This window comes from Harmonia axyridis, chromosome 4 (assembly GCF_914767665.1).
Source record: "Harmonia axyridis chromosome 4, icHarAxyr1.1, whole genome shotgun sequence".
NCBI classification, from domain to species: Eukaryota; Metazoa; Arthropoda; class Insecta; order Coleoptera; family Coccinellidae; genus Harmonia; species Harmonia axyridis.
This window is the reverse complement of record NC_059504.1, coordinates 23,014,610-23,027,508: the sequence shown is the minus strand read 5'-3', so window position 1 is coordinate 23,027,508 and position 12,899 is coordinate 23,014,610. Positions and strand designations below refer to the sequence as shown.

At 34.5% G+C, this 12,899-nt stretch overlaps 1 protein-coding gene across 1 annotated transcript in view; it reads left to right on the top strand.

The window, feature by feature from the left end:
• The window catches only part of LOC123677836 (chitin deacetylase 1), a 28,059-nt gene extending 15,546 nt beyond the window's left edge, over positions 1–12,513 (top strand). Inside the window, exons 4-5 of the mRNA XM_045614564.1 lie at positions 5,655–5,976; positions 11,437–12,513. Coding sequence (XP_045470520.1) covers positions 5,655–5,976; positions 11,437–12,265 — 1,151 coding nt within the window. The 3' untranslated portion in view covers positions 12,266–12,513. The remainder of the gene's footprint in view (positions 1–5,654; positions 5,977–11,436) is intronic.
• The last annotated feature ends 386 nt before the right edge of the window (positions 12,514–12,899 follow it).

Sequence of the window (12,899 nt, the reverse complement as noted above, 5' to 3'; positions counted from 1 at the left end):
CTTCAGAAATTCTTTCATTTTTTTAGTGTGTTTATTGTCTTGAATTGTTAATCTATATTAAGCCAAGCTGATTGAGTAACTCTGTTTTGTGGTAATTATGACCATAATTATAACATATGCACAGATTGCAGCAATATAACTTCGTTGGCCTTACTCAAGACGCTTACCAGTTTCGTGTTCATTCACGATTTCTGCTTGCTTGTTCTCGAATAGTTGACAGAATGTGGTATTTCAAGAAAATCCCACGAAAATCACAATAGAATAAATACACGAGGAGGTAATATTCAGTTATCTCTCACCACTTGAAATCTTGTGATTTTAAGTTTTTTTTTAGATCTGGGGTAAAATTAACCTCACAAATAGTGAGGTTTGGAAAGGTCTAGGAGAGTAGCATTAAAAGATCAAAGAACCAACAAGATCTGAATACAAACATCTATGTAGAAATTGTCAACTTATCATCTGAGTAAATACATATATGTGTACAGCGTGCCTAAAAAGTAGTATCACAATCCATATATTTGAAAAAATTTAATAGAGTGGTGCGGGGCGAAGAGGGTGAGAAATATCAAATTCAAAAAAGCAAACGATGAATTGCTTTTGAAATTAAAAATCGACGAGTGCAAGGATTTTCCTAAATAATTCTTCGTACAAGAATTATTGACGAGTTACGGTACTTTTTTGGCACGCTGTATATATTCTTTTCAGATAGAGCAATACAAAAATTATTGATTTCAAACAATAATGCAAGTGTAGATAAAATCTCAGTATTAACAGGGGAAATGTAAACGGGGTATCATACATTTTAACATGTGATACAGGAGCACAGATAAAAACCTCTGCAAAAATGATGTCTCTTGTATAGGTAGAGTGATTGGTTTGTTTATTTGTTTACAGAATAAGCTGACATATTCATATTGAATGGCTTCTTCCTCAACGAAACAAAATCTGCTCTATTTTCTTTTTGTACCAAAAGCAGCCGACGTATATATTAAAATTAAATCTGAAAACAAAAAAGAAAGGAACCACAAAGGAGTAATAAATGTTATAGTTTCCATTATATTGATTCAAAGTTAGCGAACCATTCTACAAACGAATCTGAAACTGAATGGATAGATTGAAAACCACCATGGAATTCATAAATTGTACAAGTGTTCACTAAGTGGAGTCAATAGTTTCTTCTACACTAACTCACATAGTAGGCTTTCAATAGAATGCCATTTAAAGAGCACACTATTGCAACGACAATGACCAGTCCTGAGTCGTCTTAAAAGACATCAAATTTTCCTAGGAAGATTAAAACCTGGAACTTTCTATGAAGGATCAACGATTAGATTTCTGTTGAAGACATCATAAGAACTTCATTCCGAACGCCAAAATTCCTTGTCACCTTCATAAGATTGAAGGAAAGGATTAGTCCATAGAGGTTTGCCTCGTGAAGAAGACTAAAACTGGATTCTCCAATAAATAGAAAATAGCTGGTGTCAGTAACTTGATATGGTTCTTAATATTATTTGAAAAAATTTTAGATATTTACAATATTGGAGGAGGTCATGTTTGCATACCCAAACCATTACTTTTATTTAGAAAATCAACAACAAACAACATCAAAGAGATTATATTACTATAGCGAATACTCGATTAAACATTGAGTATTTCGATAAAGAATCAACCAGTTTGAAAAACAGCAGTATTAGAGGAAGAAGGAGAGAATAGCTCTGATGGGGGGCAAAATAGATCATTAGGTCGCAGTGAAACGAAACCTCCTTAATTGAATCTATCTTTCTATCTAGAGGGGCAAGAACCTTTCGAAATCGAAAATGCCATTGAAAAAATTTTGCGAGGTAAATGTTGCCCGTAAGGAGGTGGAAAAACATTGTTTGACATAATACCAAATAGTAGAATAAGAGACCTTTATAACATTCAGGATATTGTGCGGTTGGAAAAACAAAGCAGACGGGAGTGGAACCAGCATGTTAGCAGAATGAAGCCCAAATGACTAGCACAAATGGCAAGGCAATTAAAACCAATGGGCAAAGACCACCAGGACGTCCCTTCAAAAGATGGCTAGATAGCTTGAAAACTACATCACAAATATGCCTTTAACTAGGAAATAAATAAATCGATCGAGGCCTAAAACTAAAGAAGAAGAAGAAAGGTTTGGACATTGGGCTCTGAATTTCATATCGAAATTGGACACCGTAGGACCACATATTAATGTTTTTTATGATTTTTTCATTACACGTGCGATTCTGACTCACATAAAAGATCAATTTATCGTTAGAACGAATTGTCCAATTCTCTCCCCTTCATGTTCCTGTTCTTCATCGAATACAATCGTGACCGATGCTCGTCAATCGACAAATCGTTGTCGTTTTCGATATTTGATTATTCCGATTCGAGAATACGCGTGATATTTCCAGCGGTCCCGCTGTGAGGCCTTGACGGACACCTTTATTTATGCGAAAGTTGGTATTAAGAAATAACTTTCGTTGTCCCTGACGGTGTTCAGACATCGTCTACAACGGGACGAGAGCAGAACAGGGCTGGCCACAGGCGTCTTGATATTTTGCTAGTCGTACGATGCCTTACGGCCCACTTTCTATGAAACTTGCCCGACTGCCCGATCTGCCAGTCAATTAGCCAATCGAGAATTACCATCCGGTAAAAATCACCGGTTTTCGACTGTTATACCATCGTGTATTTTGATCTATGGTTCGGATGTTATGCAATGGCGTTTGCCGGAGAAAATCTATTATATTTCACCAGGTTGTCAACATATTTGGGTTATTTTTCTGTCAGCGGAGACGAGGGGAAGATTCGTTTGATTTTCATGTGCTCGTTTCCCAGAGCGATAGGTATATCATTTTTTCACGATAATGCTTAACGCGTGAATTTTTATAATTTGGCTTTTTTTCATAAATGATCACAATCAAGCCAGGGAGCATAATATGGCATGATCTCACTACCTGGGGTTGTACCGAAAATTTGTGAAGAACTATTCCCAAATAGTAATGCAATTTGAATCGCTGGAACTGGGACCTGTACAATACGCAGAAAACGACTCGTTCGAACGCATACGTATGCTAGGAATCGTACAGTTCTTCTGATCTATCAATACCTCAGAGTAATAAACAGAGAAATAGGGAGCATTTGTCATTTTCAATGAGCAAATTTTGCCCCCTAACATGGAACTATCAAGTTTGACAGCGCTTGAAACGCGCGGAAATGAAAACATATCAGCGATGTTTCATTCAATTAGCGATGTTTCAATCAATTTGCGAGTTTCTCCACAAAGAACGCACTTCTCATGTCCCATAGTGAATCAACGTTTCATATCAACTCAAAATATATTGAAATAAATACCAAATTATATCAGAAATTCAGAAAACAAACTTCAAGCGCGCCAAACAATTTGAAACAACGGATGGCACTAGGAGAGCAATAGTTGGATTTCATCAGGTAGATACAAAAAATAATAAATATTCTGCATACTATAAAATGGGCAATTAGGAAAAATATCGGATTCCAAATATTCAAATTTTCGTTTTCAATTGAGAATTACTCAAATAAATATGCATAAATATTCCAATTCCAAACGACACTTCTGGAAGAAACACAGTGACCGTGCTCAAGTGTAGCTGGGTTAAGTCTGAACATTCCAGATTGGTCAATGAAAAATGTTCGAATCATCAATGCTTGCTAGGGACCAGTGATTCAAATTTATCATTCACGATTGGTATCGCATAAAGAACACAATAATAAATAACTTCAATCCATTGCATTATTTGAAACTATCTCGAAATTCGATAATCTAATATAGGTAGTACAAAAAAATAAATAAGAAGTTTATATCGATGAACGAGATCTCAATGATCATTATCAATTATTTTAACCTTATTCCAAGAATTTCATTGTCATCCCATCAAGTTAACGATGTTAAATATGCAAAAAAAAAATTAATAACAAACTTCTGAACAGGCAAGATTCAGGAATGCGCGTCAAGTTCGGCTGTCAGTTTGCCGCTGCTGCTGCCCTCTCGCCTACCAATTAGGTAGGACCGAGGGTAGGACACATAAGAGTATATTATTGAATTACTTTGAATGGAGTCACTCATTATATTTATGTTATTTGAACAATTATTATGTCTGGAGAAAAATAGTGAATATTTCAATGACCCTAGATCAGATCGAGTCGAGATTCTGCGTGGTTTATGAAACAACAAATTTAAGCTTTACTTGATTGCCGATAAGAACCGTAGAAAATTCGAACAGAATATCGAAAAAAAAACGTAATATTTTAGTAACAACAGATCCAATAAATTATAAGACAATTCAACCTTGTTGAATTCAAAAATTGTTAGATGATGATGGAAAAAGCGAATCAGATGATCAAATCTCGGTATGAAATAATCATTAGAAAAAATAGAATACTTCAAAATTGGATTTCAATTCATATCCTATTCATACCAACAAAAATTCCACCAATAATCTTCTCATTTGTATGCGATATCATCACCTTTCATTTTAACTTAACCATCAGCAACCATTGACGACATTACGAATCCATTAGAATAATATATACATTCTGATAAGAACAACTCAGATATTTCATGAGATACCTTATAAAGAAGTCGATTTTCATCAGATCATACTATATGATGACCTTTAAGATCTCATCAAGATATATGATCTTTATGAATTATTCGTAAGAATAAGAAGGTCACAAGAAGCTATATCGTGAAAGCGCTAAAAATTATTTTCATTATATGGCTTTTCAATTGGTTTGTAGCCACTGGATCATAATAAGAATATCGTGTTTGCTGATTAAGAACACAAGATTTGACTCCAAATAATAATAACAATCAAAATAATTACAAGCACTCACAGAAAATTCGAGTTAAGATCCTTCAAGTGAATTATATTTACTCTTCGAGAATATTCTTTAATGCATCTGAAAAATATTTTAAAATCATTTTCATTCACGATAATACTCTAAGGAAACTTATACCATATCAATTTGTTAAGCTTTTCTTGTGTTGTTCAAGGCTAGGTGAAAAATATTGAGCGAAGCACTGACTTGCCATTCAACTGATTATTTAGTAGGATCTTCCACAGAAATTTTGATTTTTTTAATACTCTGGTTCTGGCGGCGCGATCAATATAAAATTTAATATATATCTACTTGAATTTGTTATATTATATCAACTTCGTCATGGAAATATCGAAGATTATTGTTTCGATATTTTTCTTGATTTTTCACTGATTCTGGATATTCAATCCGTACAAGATTTTAGAATAAGACTTGAAATAATGATTATACATCTGAATACATGATATTATCTCGGTATACCTAGTTTTTGAAATATCAGGGTAACAACATACCAAACGGCTATATTTATGAATTTGAAGAGTTATCATATTTACTCCAGTCAGATTGAACTGAAATTGACTTGAAATTTGAAAATTTAAGACATCCTGAAGCAATGAGACAGCCCTTTATTTGAAGATTGACCGTTCAAAAACCAATTGTTTAAAATATAAACAATAAATTAAAGAATCATTAAATCAATCCTTCAATCATTACGTCACTTAAAAATTTGGATTTTCTACGCCATTTCAATGTCAACAACACTTCAAATTCTCTTTTTTTTCCAGATATCGACAACGATCCCAACCGTGCCCCACCTTGTGACCCTGCTGTATGCACCCTTCCCGACTGCTTCTGCTCAGAAGATGGTACCACCATCCCTGGAGACCTCCCAGCCAAAGACGTACCCCAGATGATCACCATCACCTTCGATGACGCCATCAACAACAACAATATCGAGCTCTACAAGGAAATTTTCAACGGCCAGAGGAAGAATCCAAATGGTTGCGACATTAAGGCCACCTTCTTCATTTCTCACAAGTACACCAATTACTCTGCTGTGCAGGAAATGCACCGTAAAGGTCACGAAATAGCTGTACATTCAATAACGTGAGTATTGCAGATATTATTTATCCATAACGAATTTATTTCGAAAGTTATTACCGATTCGATCAAATTCGTTTTTCCAAGGCTGAATAGAACTTTCCAGCCGTTCCCCTGCTTTTTGTGGTATCGCATTCAACGATCAATGAAATAGAAGAAGAAATATCGGTGTGGGTGAGAAGTTTTTTTTCTGATAGGTAACTAATCGTTTGTTGGCCGATGCTTCGTACGCTTCAAATCTAAATGTAATTTATTTCGAGTATAGCCTATTTGGGTATTCAGTTATCTGTGTTTGAATATGTTCATTTCTTTATAAAAGTTTAATGAGTCTTCTTGATGAAGGATATTTAATATAAATCAAATAATTTGACAACTTTGTGTCTAATCCTTCACAATAATATATCTGTATGATATATTCAGTTTATTTTTGTCTTGGAATATATTCCAATTCTAAAAATGACAAATTTAATAATCAACCAAAAGAAAAATTCAAAATGACTAAAACTGTACAAATTGAGTAAACGGTTAATAAATTGAACAACTAAATTAACATAAAGACAGACGTACGTTTCGGAATTTTTGTATTTAATAATACAATTTTTCCTCATCAGTGCCTTATAGTTCAACGGAATTATTAAATTTACAAACTTACCACGTGTATATCTACCTCAACAAAATTGCAAGTAAGAAACTACAAACTAACTAAACGTATCGTTTGCTCTGGTGAGGATTCACAGAACAAGCCATTACTTAAGGTAGTCATAGATTTCTTCATTGTTATTCTTCTGAAATACATATACACATCGACATTTACAATTGAATAAACAATTTCAGAAATTCTAAATTTATCAATTGGTTGATACTGACTCTCTAATCAATAAATGATTACATCAAATTATAAAAGTTTAATGAGTCTTCTTGATGAAGGATATTTAATATAAATCAAATAATTTGACAACTTTGTGTCTAATCCTTCACAATAATATATCTGTATGATATATTCAGTTTATTTTTGTCTTGGAATATATTCCAATTCTAAAAATGACAAATTTAATAATCAACCAAAAGAAAAATTCAAAATGACTAAAACTGTACAAATTGAGTAAACGGTTAATAAATTGAACAACTAAATTAACATAAAGACAGACGTACGTTTCGGAATTTTTGTATTTAATAATACAATTTTTCCTCATCAGTGCCTTATAGTTCAACGTTGAACTATAAGGCACTGTAAACTATAAACTGTAAACTTTTCGAGGACCTTTGAGATGGTCCTGGCATCAGAAGTTATTAGGTCGCTTTAATTCCTGTATTCCAAGTTACTCAATCACTAACTCTTTTTATTTTTTTGTGGGTTTACAAAATGATGTGATTTTTACCAACTGATCATTTCGGTTCATTATTTTCAACACACCTTTGGAATTATTCAAGGAAAAAATCAAGCTTCCTGAAATATTTATATTTATATTTTGAGAATTTGAAGAATTCAAAAATCTAATTTAAAAAAGCCATCAACAGATTAGAGCTGTCAACTGAAACATAAATTTCCATTGTTCCACGTGAATTGACAAATCAATCTAAGAAAAAATTCAAGGAATAAAATTAAAAAACTTTTCTGATAGTTTTATGCCCCATTACTAAATGATCAACCCTACACAGTAAGTTATTTCTACCCTTGCAGCTCTATTATCTTCATGAAATTTTGAACTTGCGCATGCGCAAAACGTTGTACATCAGCAAGAGCTGAAATTTCCATGAAAACACTTATTTCTCAACTTACACCAAATGTTATCAATCAAACTTCATAGAACTAGTGAAATGCGGAATATTGGTGTCTTCGGAATTCTACATTTGAGAATCCAATAATTATTTTTCCTTATCGGTAGCAGATACTATAGAACTATAAGAAACCAAAAAGTGTTGTACACGACTAAATATTTTTTTCACATTTTCTAAACTACCCCAGTTGTCCACCACAAAATAGTCTGAAGGAAAGAAGAGCATTCTGTTCCAGAAATAATATCACCATGTAAATTTGCATTCAAAATTCGCATATCACATGAAGAAAACTCTATGCCAAATTTAAATATCTTCCGAAGGGAAGGTGCTATGAGAAAAAAAACAAACCTTAACACCCTGTATCTCGAAAACAAAGCGTTTACGGCTCCATGTTCACAGGACTTTTTTTTCTTAACATGGTCCAAGGAATCTGTCGTTGTTATTTATACCTCCAATTCGCCCTATATTTTTCGCTATGACATATTCAAAAGAGGGAGTTTCGAAACTAAATTTCTCTATTTCAGTATCGTAATGAGTTCATTACAGTACTAAAAACAGTGCTGTAATGAACTCATTACAGCATTGTTTTCAGTTATATTTTTCGCTTTATGGTTGTCTACACTGACTTCCGATCCTATCAAATTTCAACACACGTCAATTGTCAATAGGTATAATGTAATTTGGATATAGTGAAATGATTTGCAACATTACTCGCAATTTCTCCTAATTTTGGTGGTGTTAAATCGATTTCGTCAGAGATAATTCAATTTAATGCATAATTATGAAACGTACGATTCAAATTCCGCAATCTGTCAATTTTCGTAACAGTCACACCAACTGCCAAGATACAACACAAAAGTCACTAGGATGTTTAATCTGAATTTTTCATTGAATTTCGACAATATCTCAACTTGACTGAAATAGGGAAATATCGTTTAATACTCTTTGCAGAAGGCAATTCCAACATTCGTGTTGGAATAGGAGCCCATTCTGCTACTTGTTTTGAAATATACTTTTCTCATTTTTATGTAGAAACTTTTGTTGAAATTGTTGTTCATTAAAGAAATCGGAAATTTTCTATAAATATGTAAATTTTTATAGTATTACTCAGAGACTAGAAATTCCAAGGATACAGTTTGAATGTGAATGAGCAACGTAACTTGTAGCTCTTGACTTATTTTTTTGTTTTTTCACACCTTGCATAAAAGTTATTGAGATAATATTTAGATTTTAATTGCTAATTGCGTTCACCTATTTTCTATTCCTCATAAGATACCCAGTTCCACACTCACCGCTAAGTTATTCATATTTAACAGTTCTTAAATTAATCAAGCGCTAAGTCTTAATTTCAACATTTCGAATATTCACCAGACTTGTGCAGAAAAACGTCTTGCGGAACTGATTCGACTTCCTCATCCACACCTTTCGTCTTGGCTAACTGGTTGACGCTGTTTTCTTCGAAGTTAAACCTGATTTATCCTTTCGGCAACCTATTATTATCCCAAAATTCGTCATCAAGGAGAACGTACATCAGTTTTTTTCACTCCTTTTCTGAAATCGTGAAGGCACGGCTTAATTCTTGTTTCACGGCTTCTGTCCTTTTACTTGGTATTTTCTATGTCGCCTTGAACGGGCCGAAAGTTGGTTAATTCGTTTAGTTTTATGCAGAATTGATAAGTCAAGGAGACGTGATGAGTCCCTTGCGGTTTGGTTGACTCGAAGAAGTTCCGTAACCTCGTATATGATTAATGGAACTTTTTCATCATTAGGAGGATGCTGAAAAAATTGTGTTTATGTTGAATTTCAAATGAGGTTTTTACTGGTGTGCTCTTGCAGTGAATATTTCATTATCAGTAGATTGATCCATGGTTGGATTAGATATTATTGAATATAAACATTTACAGTTCTCAGAAAAAACACAACTCTCATTGAAAATTTTAAGATTCACATTCCGAAAAAAAAATCAGGAAAAACATTAAGGCCATAAATTTTGCGTTATAATTTATATCTACATTAACAAATGAAATTTCACCTAAACTCCTCAAGGCACTCTTACATCCTCAGGGGTCAATAATCCAAGTACTGACCTACGCAGAGCTGGCTCTGTAGAAGACTCATAATACATTTTAATAAGTTTCATTCTCCCAATTAATGCAATTTTTATCATTTTAGAAACTAAAAGTGAAAGAAAAACGAGAAATTAATTACAAGGGGTCTATTTTTTTTTGTCTTCAGGTACTACTTAAATTTTCAGAAAAAGAGTCCAAAAAACATGGGCCTGCGACCGCTTTATTTTCGAGATACAGGGTGTTCTTCCTCATAGCACCTTCTCTTAACAAGGTGTTCAACTTAAATTTGGCATATAATTTATATATATTATATATTCAGTTATAATATCACAAGAGCATAGACAATATTCGATTATACACCGATTAACGAGACATAGTTCGCGAATCATCACGAAAGCGCAGCTCGAATGGTGTTTCGCGAATTACGTCGAGTGAAGAGGTTCGTGTAATCGAAATATATTGTCTATGCTCGAGTGGTATTCGTTACGATTATATAACGAATAATTTCAATAATTATAACCAAAGCACTGCATTTTGGTAATTCAATGACATTTCACTGAGCTTGACTTTTATTTTTTGGCCAAGATTGTTACTATGCAAATGATCACAATATGGCAGGATAGGAGGCGAAACACCAAAACGATTATACCACGTCGTCAACTAGTATATTCACTTATCAATAAGCTGTTACTAGGGAAATTTACTGATTCTATTGGTTCATCAGAATATTAGTTGTATAATCCAATTTGATAATTTCAGCATCTGATATGGTATTTTTGAACGCATATCTACAGGGTGATATTTTTTCTCCAGGACTTTTTCTGGAGGACCACTGGCGGTCTGAAAAAAAATAAAGAGAAACTTTGGTCCAGATTACATTTTTCGGCTTCTTGTCATCTGATCGTATCTGCTACCGATTCTGAGAAAAAATTTCAAACAATTCTCCAGTAATCCTCAGGAAATTCCAAATCATTGTAAAGATCCAGTTAGTATTTTGTGAGGAATAAATTGATTTTGGTACTCATTTGTCCAATATGTAGAACATATTAATAAAGTTCGATAAACTGGTGTAATCATAACAAAAAAGTAGTACAGTAGTAGAAAACAGAGCGTTTACAAGCATATATTCATAGGACTCTCTATCTTAAAATTATCCAAAGAATATCTCATTTTCCTTTGTACCTCTCTGCTTGGATAAGCTTGGAAGATTCAGTAACTTATGCGATAAGATTTCACTACAATATTGAAGAAGTTATCAACAACGTGGGAATACTGACACTTTAAAGCATGACTATCAAATAATGCTGACCAAAATCGTCTTGAAATAAAGAATAACTGTTAAATGACAAATACATAAGGGGAAAATTATAAAGAAGTCTACGATCCTAATTTGGTTCTACATATGAATAGTTCAATTTTCCAATAGGAATTCGATGAATCGATGTCGAACAGAGCAATATCTCTTCCAGATTTCTTTCGAATCTCAGCCGAAATCGTAGCACTTCCTTCTCATTTCAGAGTAATTTTTGAATCGAGACGTGGTAGTTTTTTGTCATATAGATTCTAGGCTATGTAACTGAAACCAGTAATTATCAACCCTTCTTTCTCATTGTTACAGACACAACGACGATGAAAGATTCTGGTCCAATGCCACCGTAGACGACTGGGCCAAAGAAATGGCAGGTATGAGGATTATCGTAGAAAAATACGCCAATCTCACAGACAACAGCGTGGTCGGTGTAAGAGCTCCCTACCTACGTGTTGGAGGAAACAACCAGTTCACAATGATGGAGGAACAAGCCTTCCTCTACGATTCAACCATCACTGCACCCCTCAGCAATCCACCACTATGGCCCTACACCATGTACTTCAGAATGCCACACCGTTGCCACGGTAACGTACAGAGCTGTCCCACCAGGAGTCACGCCGTGTGGGAGATGGTGTTGAACGAGCTGGACAGGAGGGAAGATCCCACCAGCGATGAAAACATCCCCGGTTGTGGTATGGTTGACTCCTGCTCGAACTTACTCACAGGAGACCAGTTCTACAACTTCTTGAACCACAACTTCGACAGGCATTATGAAGAGAACAGGGCTCCTCTTGGTCTCTATTTCCACGCCGCTTGGTTGAAGAACAACCCTGAGTTCCTGGAGGCTTTCCTCTACTGGATTGATGAGATCCTGTCCAACCACAACGATGTCTACTTCACCACAATGACTCAGGTCATACAATGGATTCAAAACCCAAGACCCATCACAGAAGTGAAGAACTTCGAATCCTGGAGGGAGAAGTGCAACGTTGACGGAGCTCCAGCTTGTTGGGTACCACACTCCTGCAAACTCACCTCCAAGGAGGTACCCGGGGAGACTATCAATCTCCAAACTTGTGTCCGTTGTCCCAACAACTACCCATGGTTGAACGACCCAACTGGAGATGGTTTCTTTTAGATTCTAGCCTGGGAACTCCTGGGTTTTTAGTGATTTTTTTCCTACTACATCTTGTATTTATTGTTTCGAAGGACTGTGAGCGTGATTTTCTGTTGATTATCAAACGAACATCTCACTATTATTAGACTGTTGATTCGATTGGCACGTGGATAGTGCCAAAAGTGATAAGGCAATGTAACATAAACTCAATTGATACGATTAGACAAGCATTATTGTAATATGAATTTGTAATAAAAGTATGGTTTTAAGTTGCGTGTTTCATTCTTGCTGGGAATTTTCCAGTCATGAATTTCCATAAATAATCAGGTGTCTCAGTCAAGACCACCATTGGAATGGGCAATGAAGGCGAAGAAGTTGTTTATGGAATAATTTTACGATGGGAATTTTGAGAGCGCATATCTTTCTAATTTTATCTCACGATCTTTGTGATTGGATATGATTCAGAACTTTCTCAATAAAAAAAATCGGTTAGCGAGTGAACAAAATCGAAATGAAGGAATATCACTTTTGATTTACTACTCCCAAAAAAAAACATTGGAGGCAAAACCCATTTTCAAATCACTTAATAGATGTTTCACAGTTCAGCTTTAGCGATATGTAGAATCTAAAAATTGAGAGAAAAATTACATGGAAC